This window comes from Triticum urartu, chromosome 4A, assembly GCF_056163025.1.
Source record: "Triticum urartu cultivar PI428250 chromosome 4A, HENAU_Tu73, whole genome shotgun sequence".
NCBI lineage: Eukaryota > Viridiplantae > Streptophyta > Magnoliopsida > Poales > Poaceae > Triticum > Triticum urartu.
Genome location: NC_141876.1, coordinates 471,396,122 through 471,415,024, shown reverse-complemented (window position 1 = coordinate 471,415,024; position 18,903 = coordinate 471,396,122). Strand labels below are relative to the sequence as shown.

General features: G+C 45.3%; 1 protein-coding gene across 1 annotated transcript; it reads left to right on the top strand.

Moving 5' to 3' along the window:
- The first annotated feature begins 6,323 nt into the window (after positions 1-6,323).
- On the top strand, positions 6,324-11,584 carry LOC125552148 (telomere repeat-binding protein 5). The gene is made up of 10 exons (XM_048715631.2): positions 6,324-6,605; positions 7,533-7,710; positions 7,811-8,654; positions 8,762-8,953; positions 9,042-9,101; positions 9,176-9,255; positions 9,381-9,625; positions 9,731-10,054; positions 10,136-10,199; positions 10,830-11,584. The coding sequence occupies exons 2-10, from the start codon at positions 7,621-7,623 to the stop codon at positions 11,004-11,006; spliced, it is 2,076 nt and encodes a 691-aa protein (XP_048571588.1). The 5' UTR covers positions 6,324-6,605; positions 7,533-7,620; the 3' UTR covers positions 11,007-11,584.
- The last annotated feature ends 7,319 nt before the right edge of the window (positions 11,585-18,903 follow it).

Genomic DNA, 18,903 nt, shown 5'->3' with positions numbered 1-18,903 from the left:
ATCCACAACCCGCCATGTCGGAGATCGCGGATGAGAGATTGCGTGTCGGAGTGGAGTGGAGGGGAGTGGAGTGGAGTGGCTAGGGTTTGGTTTGGGGAGCGGATGGGGACGAATACATGTGGGGTCAGGTGGGACAGCGTGGGCCGGATCAGACGTGGCAGATGCGCCTTGTCACGCCTGGGCCTCCCCATATCTGTCGCATATTTGGGTTGGATACGAGGGGTGTTGGTTAGCCCAGGTGTTTAAGTCCAGTTTGAGGCACCCGCTTGGGTCGGGTTTTCCTGACCGGTCACTTACCGGGCCATCCGCCCAGGCGATGAGAGGGTTTAGGGTGCCCGGCAGATGCTCTTATTCTTTGCTTTGAGAGCTAATAAATCTTTTGCAATAAGTATTTGAGTTCTTTATATCTAATACGATTTTTTGGACTTTAAAGTACTTCCACCTATCCATATTTTTCTAGCATCTTTGGTATCGTGCAGTGCTTGCTCTCACCTCGAGACATGGTGCAAACTTCACCGATGCATCCAACTCCATGGAATGATACACTCTTTCGCACATAAGCCTCATTATATCTTCCACAAAACAGTCACCATACCTGCCTATCATGGCACTTCCATAGCCATTCCGAGATATATTGCCATGCAACTTCCATTGTTACTATTTACATGAGTTGAGCATTCACTTGTCATATTGGTTTGCATGATCATATAGAGCTGACATGATATTTTGTGGCAAAGCTACCGTTCATTATTATAATACATGTTATGCTAGATCATTGCACATCCTGTTACACTGCAAGAGGCATTCATTTTAGTCACCATGTTATTCATATGTTTATGAGTTTTAAGTTAATAAAAGTGTGATGATCATCATTATTAGAGTGTGCCCCTACCTATGAGGATATGAATTGGAGGAGACTTATGGGTCCTCGAAAAAGAGGGGATGAGGTCCATGAGGCCATTCAAAAAAGAGAAGAAAAAAAGAAAAGAGAGAGAGAGAGAGAGAGAGAGAGAGAGAGAGAATGAGAGAGAATGAGAGAGGTGGCACACTACTATCCTGTTACCACACTTGTGCTTCAAAGTAGCACCATGTATTTCATATAGGGAGTCTCCATGATTTTCATTTTGATATTCTAGTGGGATTTTTACATTGTAGAACTTGACATGTATATTCTGATGACGAGCTTCCTCAAAATTCTCGAGGTCTTCATGAGCAAGTAAGTGTAATGCACACCCACTTAGTTTCATATAGAGAGCACTCATACACTTGTAGCTCTAGTGCATCTGTTGCATGGCGGTCCCTACTCCTCATATTAACATCAATTGTAAGGCCTCTCCATTACCTAACGATCAAGCCTCATTGAGGTGAGACTTTCCTATACTTTTTTGTCTTCCCTTATAAACCACAATCGCCATTCTCTTTGCCATCCAAATTGCTATGTCCTTGGCTCACACTGAAGTATTACGTGAGAGTTGAAAAAGCTGAAGCAAGAAAAATTATGATTCAATTACTTGGTTTGGCACCAGGGTTGTTCATGATTTGATATCTTTATGTTAGGAAGATTGAACATACCATAATTTTCATGATTAAGTGTGTGTAGATCATGTTCTTTAGTGTCTTTATTTTGAAAGGCAATGATTTTTATTAGTATGCTTATGTATTATTGTTTCAATTTCAAACTGATAGACTATTTCCCTGAATCATTCATGTCCCAATATTTATATACCACAATTACATCATTTTGTCAAGTACATGTCATGTAGCATTCAACATAAAAAATTATTTTGTTATCGTTTACCTACTCGAGGACGAGTAGAAATTAAGTTTGGGGATGCTGATACGTCTCCAACGTATCTATAATTTTTTACTGTTAAATGCTAGTATATTATCACTTTTGTATGCTTTATATGCCATTTTATATTATTTTTATGGACTAAGCTATTAATTCAGTTCCTAGTGTCAGTTCATGGTTTTTTTGCTTGTTTTTGGTATTCCAGAAAATGCATACCTACAGAAGTCCAAACATGATGAAACTTTGGATGGTTTTTTCTAGATAATAAGAGACCCTAGAAGCTTTAGGGGAGGACGAGAAGACCCAAGAGGGCCCCACAAGCCAGGGGTGCCCCGGGGGTAGGGCACACCACCCTAACTTGTGGGCCCCTCGTGGCTATGCTTATCCTAATTCCTAGCCTACAAATTCTCATATATTATGAAACCCTCATAGCGAGACCCAAAACAATTCTATCGCCACCGCAAGCATCTGTTCCAAAGCAATCCCATCTGGAGCCATGTTCCGGTACTCTGTCGGAGGGGGAATCATTGGGGAGGCCATCTTCATCAACCTTGCTGCATCCATGTTGATGTGTGAGTAGTTCCTTTAGGACCTACGGGTCCATAGTTGTAGCTAGATGTCTCTCTCTCTCTCACTCACTCACTCTCTCTCTCTCTCTCTCAATCTTCAACTCTATGATCTTCTCTAAGATCCATCTAATGTAATGTTTTGCGGTCTGTTCGTTGGGATCCGATGAATTGTGGGTTTATGATCAAATGTTCACTAAAATATTTTGAATCTCTTAAGGTTTATTTGTTGCACAATGTTATAACTTTGTATTTATCTCTGATCTACCCATCTACTTTGGCCAAGTTTGATTGATTTATCTTCAGTGGGAGAGGTGCATTGTAGTAGGTTCAATCTTGCGGCGATCTTGCTCTATGACGGGAGGGGCAAAGGCATGTATTGTATTATTGCTAATAAGTATAAAATGACGGGGTGTGCTCATATTGATTGATCTCACTTCTTCCACATTATGTCATCTTGCTTAAAGCATTACTCTGTTTGTATGAACTTAATACTTTGAGATGTTTGCTAGATAGTGGTCTTGGAATGGAGTAATAGTAGTAGGTGCAGTTGGATTAGCGGTCTACTTGTCATGGTCGTAATGCCTATGTAATGATTATGCCATAAATGGTCACAATTATAACTATGCTTAATTCTATCAATTGCCCAACAATGTCATGTCTACCCACCATTGCTATGCTTTCGAGAGAGATACCACTAGTGAACATATGGCCTCGGGGTCTATTCTCCATTAATACTACGTTTCCTACAATTGCTTCCTTTTCTTTTCTTTTACTTTACATATCACTATCTGTTTTAATCTTGTGGCTGGAAAGAGCAAGGGGAGTGAGGCCCCCCTTGCCTTTGTTGGGTGCAAGCAATTATCTTGTTTGTGTGCAGGTGTTGCTAACATTGTTCGTGTGTTGCCTCCTACTGGTTCGATAAACCTTGGTTCTTAACCGAGGGAATACTATCTGCTACTATATTGCTTCACCCTTCCTCTTCGGAGAAATCCAACAACTTCATCGTGAGTAGCATAAGGTATAATCATAAGTACATATTCTGTTCAAGTAAGAATACATAAGTTTAGGCTCCACCACACAACACTTATCAAGGCAATTAAAACAAGGTTAATGAAATTAGGTGAAATTCCCGCCTCCCCGAGAATGATTTGATCCTTATAAGCAATATAACTGGCTTGTCCCTAGCATAGTTAAGGGTTGAGACACTTATTGCACCATCGTACTTTTGTTGCAATTTACATTCTTGTAATTCTTTGCTTTGTCGTATATTGGTAGTCTAGAAATCATTGTAAAAGTAATCCTGACAACCTAACATTCTTTGCAGCCTTTACAATGATTTCTTGCTATTTTCCATCAAGCAAATTCTTATGCTCCTTCTTTCATTTGACACTCTACTTATCGAAAAAATTACAATTGATCTCTGACACTTATGGGTTATTAGCCGCGATCACTCAGCTCGCCGACAAGGCGATATAACTAGACGTACTTAGGCTACCATTGGTAGATTGCTAAACCATGCATGATCACCTCTCATCACCGCCACAACGCTCCACCCACCTTGTTTCTCATCGTCACCCTTGAAGTTGTATCACCTGCTGATGCCACAACCCTTGGGTGGTTCACAAAGCCACCCATGGATCCTTATCGCTGTCGGCCAGACGGGCTTTGTCCGACAACCTCACTTGAACAAGGCGAGAGGAGTGCGGTCGGTTGGTAGCGGGGGAAAAGGACGTCGGTTGGCCGCTTGAGTTGCCCAACCGATGAGTTGGGATTTTCTTTAGACTTGAATTTATTAGTGGAATTTTATTGGATTATTATAAGGGTGCATACTCTTTTTTGAAAAGAGAAGATTTCCCAGCACACTTGATGGTTTCCCTACCAATTAATTCCTATATAGATTAATGTTAGGCAGTCTGAGTGCTTCATCTTGGACTATATCTTATCACGAAAACTAAGAAAAATCTGATGTGTCACCATAAGAAAAGAGAGAGTTATTATATTTTAATCTAGATATAATTCTTAGCACCAAAACCAAGACAAAATCATACCTTTTCGCTCACAAAACACATTAAATTAGAGGGTTTTTTTAGATACGACAATATGATACAATCAATTAGAGGAGCCATATTTGACAACATATTCAATGCATATGATATACCTTAAGATATGATGCATTGGAAGTGCCCTTTTAGGAACATATTGATGTCTTCTTATATGTTTTTCATTTTTTCTTAGTCATGTAGCCATATTGTCTTTTTAAGTGTTTTGGCTTGCATTTATACAGTTGGATATTTGCCATCTTTGTAGTCGTGAAACATGATAAATGTAACATTTATTGTTGATTTACAAGGGTTACAAATAAAAGAATTGGGATTGGTCTAGTTTTAGGAAATAGGAGCATGCATTTATTCTCAAATGAACTATACATTTGGAACACTATTAAATATTAACAAGCTATTTTCTCTAACCGGTATAGCTATTCTTTTCTAATGTATTTAATACATGCTTTTAGGCCAAATGGGCAACCGCCGCCGACCCATGTACTAAAACCATCTTCAATGGCTGATTTTGTAGTAGTATTTTTAGATACAACAATATGATATAACCAAATAGAGGAGCTATATCTAAATATATGTTTAATGCATGTGATATAGCTTAAGATATGATGCATTGGGAGTGCCTCTTTAGAAATATATTGATGTCTTCTTACACTTTTTGTTTTCTTTTTCTTAGCAAACAAGCTAGATTTTTAAAAAGAAGTGATTTAGCTTACATTTATACAATTGAATAGTATTACTCGAATTTACCTATATAAGAGTTGCCAGATCTTTTTTTGTACCTGGTCTAGTTTTATGAAATAGGAGTACATATTTATTCTGAAAGGAACTATACATTTGGAAGGCCTTTAGGTACTAACAAGCTATTTTCTCTAACCGGCGTAGTAATTAAACTAGCTTTAATTGTACAAGTTATTTTGAACTAATTGGACTTTTTTTTTATTATGCTAGTTCAATGAATTTTGGTTCTGCCATAGTTGGTAAAAGAAGAAAATAATTACTCATCTTGTGATCTTGGGCCATTATACATAGTACATAGCATAATCAAACCCACATACTAGTATTTCTTCATGAACAATGTACGTAAGATTACTATAATCATGGGAACGACCCGCATGATAAGTGAATTACATTAAGCGCATCTATATATTACAAAAACTAGGCCAACGTCCTTGAGGATATTATTAGTGACTGTACATTTACAATGCTAAAATTTGCAATCGCATGCGTTATTTCGTTGAGCATTGTGCGCCCTCCAAACACACAAAGGCCACGAACTTGTTATCTAAAAATTATCCGGCCCTGCTGCCCTGCCCCGAAGAAGCTCCGGAATCTTAGCACCTTTTCGAGCATCACCCTTGAACATTCTCCTCCACCAGCACCGCATGCATAGCCTCTCAAAACCCCCGCAAAAAAGAGAAAAAGCCGCAAGAAAATCCGAGGCCTCCCAAATTAATCCAGGGGAAACCCCCTAATCTAATTGTTTCCCCACGTTTCCATTTCGCGACTACTAAAAACGGCCCGCTAATCTCCTCCCTAAACCCCCAGCGATTAACAGGGATCGCTCCTCGCGTTCGTGGCCACGAGAGACTCAAGGACCGCCCGGGATCCAACGGCGGGCGGCGCCCTCAGGAAACCGACGGCCAGGATCCCCGCCACGTGGCGCGGGGCGGCGGGTCCACGGAAACCACTCCCGCCTGTAGGAAAAAGCTCCCTCGCGTGGGAGGGCGCTGCCGCTCGTTGGATCGGGGACGGGGGGCAGGTGGACGGCGGCGAGTGGAGGAAGCGGTCGTTGGCGTGTGGGCGACCGGGTGCAGGCGGTGGGCGCGTGGGGGTTTAACAGGGAGCAGCAGGTGGCGTGGGGTTGGGGGGGTTTAAGAAGGGGGGGTTGGTTTTGAGGGGTTTTGGCCAAACCACACCACACATCCGCGACAGGGGAGGGGAGAACCGGAGGAGGAGGAGGAGGAGAGAGGGAAAATAAATAAAAAGGGAAGCCACAAGAGAGAAGCGAAGGCGAGGGGAGGGAAGCGAGCGAGGGAGGGGGAGGAGGAGGAATAATCCAGCGCGCGGTCGCCTGCCTGTTGGGTGCGGGATCTCGCCGGAGGGTTCCGCCGCGGAGCCCCGTACGGTGATCCGGGGCCGGTTGGTGGGGGCGATCGGAGGCCGCCGTGGATCTCTGCCTCTGAGGTGAGTCCGGCCACGGGGTTCCGTCGAATTGTGCTGAATTGCGAGCCTCTGTGCCTGGGGCTCGCCTTCGTTGCTTGGGTTTGGGGAATTCGGGGAACTGGGGCTGCCTGGGGTTTTCTTCCGGCCTCCGGGGAGGCCCCAAGCCCATTTCTGCCTGAAACTCTTTTGCTTTGCTGTGATCGGCGGGTTCCGACGCCGGTCATGGTGAGAATTCGGGAAATTTGGAGCGGGAGGCCGCGCATTTCGAGCTGTTCGTCTCAGGCCGCCCCATTTCGGACGAAATTCGCGTCGAATTGCGGGAATTAGGCGCCAAGATCCGATCTGGCGCCCGGCGATTTGAGAATTATTGCTTGGTTTTCACCCACTGGGCTTGCTCTTCTTTCCCTCTTTTTTTTAACCGACGCGTCCGCTTTCCTTTTGGCAGTTGCTTAATCTTCACGGATTCCGATGCATGTGAGTTTTTTAAAGGCTTTTCTCTTTGATCGCTTGGCGTGCTGGTTTGGTTTGCCCGGCGAATTTAATTTTCTTGGGTGCATTTAATACGGCGGCGAAACCATTTCAACCCAAAGATTGTTCTCTCCGCTTACTAGTAATTTGGATCACGAGAGCAAGTACGAATTCCCTCCATTTCCTGTGTTCTTTTGATGAAACCAATTGGGTTTGGAGCGCAGCTGGTTTAAAAAATTCTCATCATTTCGGGCGCTCCACGCCCGGGCCTATCCTCCTGGGGTTTTGGGACTACAATTTTTGTAATTAATTGCACTGCTAACTATGATCATCCCCTGTTTAATTAATCATGGGTTTATCCGAGATTTATCCTGACTTGTTGCGGAGATCCCAACGAATGATCTTTCCTTTTTGTACTATAGCAACCACGTATCTTTTGTTGTTATAATTGCTAATGGGATTTTAATAATTTATTTGCAGATCTGTGTTCTGGGACAAACCATGAGCAGCGCAACCACCGGTTGTTAACTCTGTAAATTACAAGCAACCGAAACGAGGCGCAAGAAGAATGGTGTTCCAGAAGAGGACGTCGTCGGAGATGGAGTCGTGCGGTGGAAGCCACGTCGCGGAGATGCCGCGCGTCCCGAAATCCGCGAGGGTATGCCGCTTGCGCCTTTCAGCGTCCAAATTTGGTCTTGCTGCTCCGGTTGGCGAGTCTGACAGCGATGGCGTCTCTTCTTGTTTCTTGAAATGTGCAGGGCAAGAGATCGGTTAGGAAGAAGGAGAGCCAGGGCCAGGCGATGTGCGCGTTTGACCTTCTCGCGACGGTGGCCGGCAAGCTGCTCGATGAGGGCGAGGGCTCGCTGGGGAACATGAGCGCCGGCTCCCCGGTCCTCGCTGCTTCTGCCAAGGATGTCTGCGTGAAGCAAGAGCAGTGCGACGAGGAGGGGAAGCACCTCAAGAATGATGTGATGGACCAGGATAGCTGCAATGAGAGCGCGTTGATTTCCCACATTGCGTCTCAGAGACTGGCGGATCACCATTCTCGGAAGGGGGAGGATCTGAATGAGGTTCCAAAGGCAAAGTCTGAGGCTGTGGACAAGGAACCCTCGATGATAAGTTGTACCAAGGCTGACTTGGGTAGTAATTTCGGGGCGATCGCGGACAGGTGGTCGCCTGAATCCGTGGAGTCAGGGGCCTTCACCGGGGATGCAGCGGCAAATGTGATGGCATTGTCCGCAGCAGCCTTCAACAAGAGCGCCCCTGACATGTACAATCTTCTCGACCCCATGGATGTCGATGTGAAGCCGCCTCCTTTGGTCAGCTCTGACAGCACCGGCGAGATGCCATTATATGGCGGCAAAATTCACAAGTCCGTCTCCTTTCCGAGGGGTCCAAAAGGAGGAGCAGAGTATTCTGTAGATAGAGAGAATGATGATGATGATGATAAATCTTCCGGGTGCACGCATTCGAGCACCGCCACTAACAGGGGCTTCAGGCCCAATTGTACAGCTGACCAAAGTAGGGTGAAGAAGTTCCTCGCCTGCAAGTACAGGAAAGTTGCTCCAGCCAGAATGCACAAAGGAGATCTTTCCTATAGTGGTGAGCATTGGGTCTTCTCACTATACTTTGCCTTTCAAGTAGCACTTCATTGATGACATACATGTTTAAACCAGCTTAATCTCACTTGAATTCATTTTTCCTGCCAGATGCTGACCGGAAGCCTTCTTTCCGAAACAAGAAAATGTATTATACGCGGCAAAGGACCCAAAGGAGTACATTTAAGCGAAGGAAGATGTTGGATCGTCATTCAACTCTAGTATCTGAAGAATTTGCAAAATCAAATGCAAAGAGAACCACAAAGGTTAATGCAAGAGAACCACATGCTGCTTCCTTGGAAGGTTTGTTTTGCTTGCACCCGTGCGTTCCTCTTCAATTTTATTTCTCTCTTGTCTTGTAACTTATTTTGGCGCAACACTTCTTCTGCAGCAAATAAGGGCAGCAACTCAATGCCATTCCATGGATCTTGTAAATCAAACGATTGCCATGGTATGTATAGTACCTTCAACCATTTTGGGGTTATCCTTAATTATTAGTTAAACAATATCCTTATTTTTTTCCAGTGAAACTTAAGATCAAATCTTTCAAGGTGCCTGAACTTCTAATTGAGATCCCAGAAACTGCTTCTGTTGGTTCACTGAAGGTATTTTCCAGACATTCTGCTCTTGTTTTTTCTTTACTTGTTCATGCACATAAATAGACACTGGAAGGATTTCCTTTCCCCCCTCAATGATTATTCGTGTGGTTTAATGTGTACTTTCGATGCAGAAAACTGTTCTGGAGGCAGTAAATGCCATGCTTGGAGGTGGTCTGCGTGTGGGTGTTCTTCACCATGGAAAGAAAATCAGGGATGATAGCAAAACCTTAATGCAAGCTGGGATTGGTCATGATGATATTCTGGACAACATAGGCTTTTCACTGGAGCCCAACTGTACACGGCATTCATCACAACTTGCAGCTCCTGAAGATATCGAATTCCTAGAAACTGTTGAAACCACTGAACCCCTAGCAAGGTATGGAGTTATGCTCTAAAACAATAATAGTTGATTTTCTACAATTTGATATAAATCTTCAACGTTTGTAACCTGAGTCTTATTGGTGCGCTTTATTGAATGCAGGATCGCACCTGCTGACTCATCCTCGAAGCACGGCGAAGTAGATGCCTCACAGGAGCTTGCATTGACACCCTTGACAGCTAATTACCAGGGAAATGATCATGATTCAGTGCACTCTCCTGGGGGCATCTCCTCACCTGAGAAAGCTTCAGCAAACTCGCGAGCTATTGTTCCAGTTACACCTGTAGATTCCAGCGCAGGGGCGATAGTTCCAGCAAACAAGGCGAAGAGATCAGCAGAACAGGGGCAGCGTCGAATCAGACGTCCCTTCTCTGTTGCTGAAGTGGAAGCACTTGTGCTTGCAGTCGAAAAGCTTGGAACTGGAAGGTACACATCTTATTTCCTCATTCAACCTGGCATTGAAAATCTCTCTGTTTTGTTTCTGACTAATTGTGCGATCTCATGTAGATGGCGAGATGTTAAACTTCGTGCTTTTGACAATGCCAAGCATCGGACCTATGTTGATCTCAAGGTAATTGCTGTCATATACTTTACTTTGACTTTGCAAGTCTTTTCCTGTCTAATTAGATCAAATAAGCACATAGCTGTCACACATTATTAAAATTTTATGATGTTTGGCTCGACTATTTTACTCCTGTGGCAAAAGCTAATTTCGGGGTTTGGGCAAGTTGGCAGATTCACAAACAGTTTGGTGCTTGTGGGTTTTAGGTTCCTTACCATGAAGGACAGTCTAACCGTACTGCTTTTCTGTTAGTACTAGAAGATTGTAGTTAGGCTCTATCTTTCTGGAAAACCAACCTTGTGTCCGTCCTTATGATTCAGTTAGTGCTGTCCTCACGCATCAACTTTGTTGTTTGGAAGGGTCAAGTGGGCAGCAGTAGTAGCAGAATGGTTCACCTAGAAATAAAAGCAACCTACTCTTGCACGTCAACTAACACCGTTGGGACTTTAGAAAAAGTCTCATCAAAGGATGAGATAGCCTTTCGTTCGTTTACTAAAGCAGAAGCTTCTTGGCTGCGCAGGCGCAGCACCTGTAGGCAACTTGACTAGAATCTATTCTTTGGTCAAATTTGATGAATGAAGATGGTGAAGTTTGAACTGGCATGTTCTAACCGTGTCAAAATTCTCATCATGTCAACAGGACAAATGGAAGACGCTGGTGCACACGGCGAGCATCTCGCCCCAGCAGCGGCGCGGTGAGCCGGTGCCGCAGGATCTGCTCGACCGGGTCCTTGCGGCCCAGTCCTATTGGTCCCAGCAGCAGGCCAAGCTCCAGCCTAAGACGCCCCCACTGGCTGAGGCTCGCCTGCTCACCTAATAACTCCCATCTCAGCCAATGGTCTCTTAAGAAACCATTCCAGCTTTTGTATAAAGTCAGTAAGTCAGCCAGTCAGCCCATTCAAAGGAGGTTAAGGAAGATAGTAGAAAAATATATATACTACATAAAAAAAAGGTACAAGAAGTATTGACCGACCGAAAATTGTTGTAATATCTACTCACCAACTATTCTTTTAAGCCAGGGTTCTCTCTCCTTGTGAATTTAACCAAAGGAAAGGGTATTTCTTTGGCAAATTGTACATGATGATGATGATGGAAGAAGAAGATGATTCATTCCATGAACTGAGATCTGCAGTGACCACTACTAACTCACAATTCTCTGCAATTGTGCTAAAAAAGAAGAGCTTCAGATTCTTTTGTTCAGTTCAATTCATTCTTTGTTAAGAGGATGAGAAAGGTGGACGGATAAGGAGGGAGGATCTGTGCTCCCCTTTTCCTATTTTTCTTCTTCTGTTACTACTTAGTTGTACTATTTTCCCTTCACCAATCTTGTAGCTATTTTGATCCCCTCAACATTGTACTTGATCAACTAACAATATTAAAGGAATTTTTTATGCATACCCATTGCCCCCCTTAAACTATGTCTCTGGCATGTGATTTTGTTACTGTATTGTGATCATATGATTATTGTACTTAGTTCTGAAAGTGATCCTGCTTGGGATCAGGCCGCAGAGTTTATTTATTGGTGTCTGCGTAAGTACTGCCGCCAGAGGGTTTGATTATTGTAGATTCTTATCCACTGGCGTCAATCATAACACTCATGTGCCAAAAGTTTACCGCTGCCAATGCTGATTGTACTACATGAGCAGTAGTTAGATCTCATTTTTTTGCAAGGAAAAGCGGTAGTTAGATCTTAACTTGCCATAATTCCCAGAAATAGCAGTGTTCAATTTTTTTTCCCTGTTAAGCTAAACATCGTACTAGTATCTTATTTAGCACTACCAATACTTTTTGAAGTACGCGTTATTATTATTTTTGATGGGGACGTTATGAAGTTAACTACACTTGTGGTCATCTATTGTATCGAGAGGGTGAGAGTTGTTCACAAGTTTCTCACCCTTAGCTGTGACTCTTCCTCAAGACTACGAAAAATCTACCGCCCAGCCATGCGGTAGATCCCTTCAACGTGAAGAAGACACATGGATCGTCTGGCTAAGGTAGCTAGCTGTTCCGTATATCCCAAGTATACCGTGTGTGTGTGTTCCGTGTGATGATTGAGGGATGAAAACCCGGAATAATCCCATGTGTTCATGGCGTGTATGGAGGCTTAGAAAAAGGGACAAGCTAGGCAAGGAGAAGGATGCAAGCCAGCCAGCCAGCCAATGAGTCCATGCTCGCACGCATGGAGATGGAGGTGAGGAAGAGGAGAGAAGAAACCCAAACAGGCTGGCTGTTGCTTGCAAGGATCAACTTAAATTAAGTGGGCGATCCAACACCGACACCTAGGCCAGCAAAGCAAGCACAAGCACCTGCCCCATTGGCCACAGGCTACGTGATGAGTATACTTAAACTAAGCCCAACGACACTCTCTCCGGCCAGATGGACCGCAATTAGAGTAGCTCCTCTTCCTTCCTCAGATCTGATCTGATCGGATCGGATCATTTGTCATGTCAAAGTGTTCCTCCCCTTCTGCACAGCCTGGGCCCAGCACGGCAAGGCCACAACAAGTAGAGTAGTAGTACCACGTACTACATGGAGAGGGCCGGTGATATTTCATATGTCAGGTGAGGTCGACGGTGTCTGCCTTCGTTGATTGGTACGCCCAGATTATTATGCGTTATACTTACTCGGCATTATCCTCACAAGCTGAATGATTTAAGCGGGGAGGTGGAGTATCTGAGGAGAGAAACAAGCCGCTGCTAGTGGCGAGGCTAGGCGGCACTGTCACGTTCCCTCCCATGTGGCCCTCGCGCGCCAGTTTTAATAGGCTGACCGTGATTTGGTCGCGACATGAGTTCGGCTGCTGGACGGTAGTAAGTCTGTTAGGCCGGTCTGCTCTGCTGCGTGTGAGATCAGCTGCTTCCATGTGCCGTTTCTAGAGTGCGGTGGCTTTGGTCCGTTTCTCCCCCATCTCTGGATGGGGTTTTGTGATGTTGTACTGTTTTGATAAACGGCCTGATCCTTTTTTCCTTCTAAAGAGAAAGAGGACAAAATATCTTTCACAAATACGCTCGCAAAGAAACGCACGCAGCACCTCCTATAGCTCCTAAGAGCATAGTTAATAATATAGTCGACCGGTGGCTATAACATGTTACCATGTCATCTATAGCCAATGTAATAGTCAATATGTATCGTAATGAGCTACAAGGAAGTATTACTTTTTTACAATATGGCCCACCATACACTCTCACATCGCTTCTTGGAGACCGTGCTACAGCCGGCTATAAATCTACAACCCGCTTATCTTCTCTATCCTCTTCTCTCTCATCCAACTCAGCAAAGATATAGTATTTTAAGTATTATGGCCCTCCTACGTCACCTTATTATACTTGCTCTAACGCACAAAACACCTAGTCTAGGTTTCCATGACATTCCGTTGTGCAGCCGTCCAGCTGCCTCGTCTCCAATGGCCTTAGGATCATGGAGGCATGGTGGATCCTATTCCTTACCGGCAGAAGGGCTGTGTTTTAGATGTTTTTTTAGTTTTTATAGGGTTTGTGTTCTGCACAGGAAGACGAGGCGACGACGGCGGCTGAGGGTGTCCTGGATTAGGGGTCCTCGGACAGCCGGACTATATACTTTGGCTGGACTGTTGGACTATGAAGATACAAGATTGAAGACTTCGTCCCGTATCCGGATGGGACTCTCCTTTGCGTGGAAGGCAAGCTTGGCAATTTGGATATGTAGATCTCCTCCCTTGTAACCGACTCTGTGTAACCCTAGCTCCCTCCGGTGTCTATATAAACCGGAGGGTTTAGTCCGTAGGACGACAACAATCATACCATAGGCTAGCTTTTAGGGTTTAGCCTCCCTGATCTCGTGGTAGATCAACTCTTGTAATACTCATATCATCAATATCAATCAAGCAGGAAGTAGGGTATTACCTCCATCGAGAGGGCCCGAACCTGGGTAAACATTGTGTCTCTCGCCTCCTGTTACCATCCGCCTTAAACGCACAGTTCGGACCCCCTACCCGAGGTCCGCTGGTTTTGACACCGACATTGGTGCTTTCATTGAGAGTTCCACTGTGTCATCATCATAAGGCTTGATGACTCCTTCGATCATCGGCAACGATGCAATCCAGGGTGAGGTTTTCCTCCCCGGACAGATCTTCGTATTCGGCGGCTTCGTACTGCGGGCCAACTCGCTCGGCCATCTGGAGCAGATCGAGAGCTACGCCCTTGGCCATCAGCTCAGGTTTGGAAGCTTGAACTATACTGCCGACATCCGCGGAGACTTGATCTTCGATGGATTCAAACTCATGTCAGGTATGCCGCACAGCCACGATGAGCATGATTTAGCTCTGCCATCGGACAGTGTTCGGGAGATCACACCTGTAACTACTCCGGCCCTCAATCCGAAACAGATCGCGCGATCCGAGGACGGGTGGATGGACCCCGCCACGGAGGCCGCACACTCGGCGGCGATAGAGCCGAATACCAACTTCACCTCCTATGAGACCTGTGTTGCCGGACACTCGGATTCGTCCCCGGCCACAGACTCCGAACCGCTCGCGTCCGTGCACATCCAATCTGATTGGGCACCGATCATGGAGTTCACCTCCGCGGATATCTTTCAGCACTCGCCCCTAGGCGACGTACTAAACTCATTACGGTCTCTCTCCTTGTTAGGAGACCCTTGGCCGAACTATGTCCGGCTCGAGTGGGAAGCGGACGGCGAAGAAATTCGTTCCCCACCCATCACCCACTTAGTAGCCACTGTCGACGACTTAACCTACATGCTCAATTTCGACTCCGAAGACATCGACGATATGGACGACGATGCGGGAGACGAACAGGAACCACCGCCCACAGGACGCTGGACAGCCACCTCATCGTATGATATATACATGATGGACACCCCCAAAGAAAGGGATGGCAATAAGGCAACAGAGGATAATCCCCCCGAGAAGCAATCCAAGAACCGGCGTCATCGGCGCCGCTCTAAGCCCCGCCATAGCAAAAACAGCGATACCGGCACAGGAGACAATAACGCTGCAAATAGTGCCGAAGACGAAGACAATCCCCTCCAGCCAGGCTTCGAGCAGGCGGATGTGCAAGCCAACCCTAAGGAACAGGCAGAAGACGGAGAATCAGAGGATGACAATTACATGCCTCTCTCCAAAGACGAGGTGAGCCTCGGCGACGAAGAATTTATCGTTCCCGAGGATCCTGTCGAACAGGAGCGCTTTATGCGCCGGCTTATTGCCACAGCAAAAAGCCTGAAGAAAAAACAACAACAGCTTCAAGCCGAGCAAGATCTGCTAGCGGATAGATGGACTGAGGTCCTGGCAGCCGAGGAACACGAACTCGAGTGCCTGAAAGTGCATTATATCGACTAGAGGGGGGGTGAATAGGCGATTTTTATGAAAGTCTTCAAAACGTGGAAGTTATGAAGACAAACAATAGAAATAAACCTATTACCCTGCAGCGGAAGGTAGACTACACTAGGCAAGCCATAGTCAAGTATTCAATGGAGTGAAAGCACAATGACTAATAGCAGCAATGTAGTAAGGATCAGGTAGGAAGATATTATGAAGCCAAACAGAACACGCAGTCACTCAGTGAAGATAAAATATAGTGCAATCATACAATGGCTTCACAAGGACCAATAGTAAGTAAAGGGAAGGAAAGGATGAAACCAGTGACACGTTGAAGACAATGATTTGTTGGACCAGTTCCAGTTGCTGTGACAACTGTATGTCTGGTTAGGGCGGCTAGGTATTTAAACCTGAGGACACACAGTCCCGGACACCCAGTCCTGAACACGCAGCTCAGGACACCCAGTCCTCACCGTATTCCCCTTGAGCTAAGGTCACACAGACCTCGCCCAATCACTCTGGTACGTCTTCAAGGTAGACTCCCAAACCTTCACAGACTTCGTTCACCGGCAATCCACAATGTCTCTTGGACGCTCAGAACGCGACGCCTAACCGGCTGGAGCATTCACAGTCCTCAAGTGTAATAAGTCTTCAGATCACACAGACAAGAAGACTTAAGTGATGCCTAATTCTCTTTGGCTCTGGGTGGTTAGGGCTTTATCCTCGCAAGGAATTCTCTCTCAAAGGCTTCGAGGTGGGTTGCTCTCAAACGACAAAAGCCGTACACTAACTCTGAGCAGCCAACCATTTATGGTTGTAGGGGGTGGGCTATTTATAGCCACTAGGCAACCCGACCTGATTTGTCCGAAATGACCCTGGGTCACTAAGGAACTGACACGTGTTCCAACGGTCAGATTTCAAACTCACACGGCAACTTTACTTGGGCTACAAGCAAAGCTGACTTGTCCGACTCCGGACAAGATTCGCTCTCATAGTCTTCACTCGAAGACATATGTTTTGGTTAAGCATCACTTCAGTCATTCTGACTGGTTCTCTTGGACCCCACTTAATAGTACGGTGGTTCCTATGACTCAACAAACAAGAAAAAGAACTACGAAAGATCTAAGTCGTCGAGCTCCATAGGCTTCATGCGATGTCTTCTCTTGTCATAGTCTTCAATGTGAATATCTTCATATACCACCTTTGACATCAATGTCTTCATACATTTTTAGGGGTCATCTCTGGTAGGAAAACCGAATCAATGAGGGACTTCTACCTGTGTTATCCTGCAATTCTCACAAACACATTAGTCCCTCAACTAGGTTTGTCGTCAATACTCCAAAACCAACTAGGGGTGGCACTAGATGCACTTACAATCTCCCCCTTTTTGGTGATTGATGACAAACTAGTTGAAGTTTTCAACGGGGAATATAATATGTGAAATTGTAAAGGATAAGGAATTGTCTTCATAAGTTGCAAGGGCTCCCCCTGAAGATATGCATATAAGTAATTTGCTTTTGGAATGCAAATGCACATGGCAGGTTGTGCTTGTGGAGATCATCTTCAACTTATGATGACAATCCACTATGCATGTGAAGGTATGTGAAGATAATGACATGCATAATGGAAAATGGACGTCTGCAAAATGATCTAAGTGCGGAATTTATCGTCGCACATGCGGAATTTATCATCGCATCACAAAATGGCAAATAAGTAGCAGACGACCATCGAGTTTAAGTGTTACAACTCAAAGAACCAAATGTATCAAAACGAGAGTTGTAAACACGAAGCAAAATGTGAAGCACCCGCCCATATGGACCCACTTGAAGACTATCAAACTCATATGCTTCTCCCCCTTTTGTCAGTAAGGACCAAAAAGGTTTGAAGACATAGAGCATCTACTCGTTCCCATGAAGAGTAGGTGAAGCAGCAGGGTCGTCGGTGGTGTTCGATGGTGCAAAAGAACTTGGAGCAGTGTCGAAGCGTGCTGAAGGAGGTGGCGGTGAAGTAGCATCGTCTTCATCCTCGATCACTCTGGCATTTACAGTTGCAGCAGAGGAAGAGAACTCAGAGTCTTCAAGAGATGGAGTTCGTCGCAGCACTGCCCTTCGAGGAGGTGTGGAGTCAAACTTGAAGCGCTCAGAGAAGCCATCTTCTTGAAGATCATCTTCAAAACACATCAGCGTCAGCCCTTTCCATGTGCGTCGAGAGGTTTCATGGGCAACAAAGGCATTCTTGGTGGTAAGATTGCGAATGCGATTAACATCCACCAAGAGGCTTTGCATTTGACGCTTCAGCCAGTCATGATGCCTATCCTGTTTCTGATGAAGAGTCACAAGAAGCTCTCGGTCATTGAGAACACGAGTGCGCTTCTTGGGTCGTTGGGCAATGGTGCTATCAGTGGCTTCAGTGAGAGCAGGATGCGGTGCACGTGTAGTGCCAGCCAAAGGATACACACGAGTGACTGCTTCAACTCCTTCAATGTTCTGAGAAAAACTTTGATGCTCCGCATTCTGAAGACTTAGAGGTTCCTTGGCAGGCTCAGGATAGATGGCTTCAATAGACATATCCACATCAGGCAGAAAGATCCGATGATTGCGAGCAGATGGCTGATATGAGATAGCGGAGTGAAGTTTGATCAGCCGCATTACCCATGGGGCGTAGAACTTCAAGCCAAATAGATCAGAGACTGATGCAGCAAGTTGGCGAATGAATAAGTCCTGTGCATTGAAGCATTTGCCATGAAGAATATAGAAGACCAAAGTCTTCATTGCACCTTCCAGCTTGGCATGTGGAGAGTGCCCTTTGATGGGCCAGAGAGTTCGCCTTATGATGTGATAAATAGTCCTTGGCAGATACTCTAGGTCTTCAACAAAGAACTCTTTGGGATATGCAGCATCTTGGGGCAATGGCTTCATCATACTGAGCATCTGACTCATGTTAGGTTCAGGCTTCTGAAAGATGCTCTCCACAGCTTCACTGTGAAGTTGACAGCCAGATTCGTAGAGATCGCCAGGAGTGGGTAGACCAGTGAGCTCAATGATGTCAAAGGCTTTGGCTTCGTGATGAACATTTCCTGTCATCCACTCCAGGACCCAAGTCTTCGGATCTCTGTTATATCCGTGGATGTGAAGTGTGGCATAGAATTGGAGTAGCAACTCTTCATTCCAATGCTCTTGGTCAGTGATGAACGACAGCAATCCAACCTCTTTGAAGCAATCCAGAGCTTCTTCCAAACAGGGCAGACCAGCTATCGCTTCAATGTCAAGACGCTTGTGTGGGAAGATGCGACCTTGATTGTATAGAATGCAGGAGTAATAGCTTCGCTGCGGATAGCTCCAGAATCGATCAAATGATATTCTTTCCCTTGAGTAGGGGTTCCTGGAGCTATTGAAGA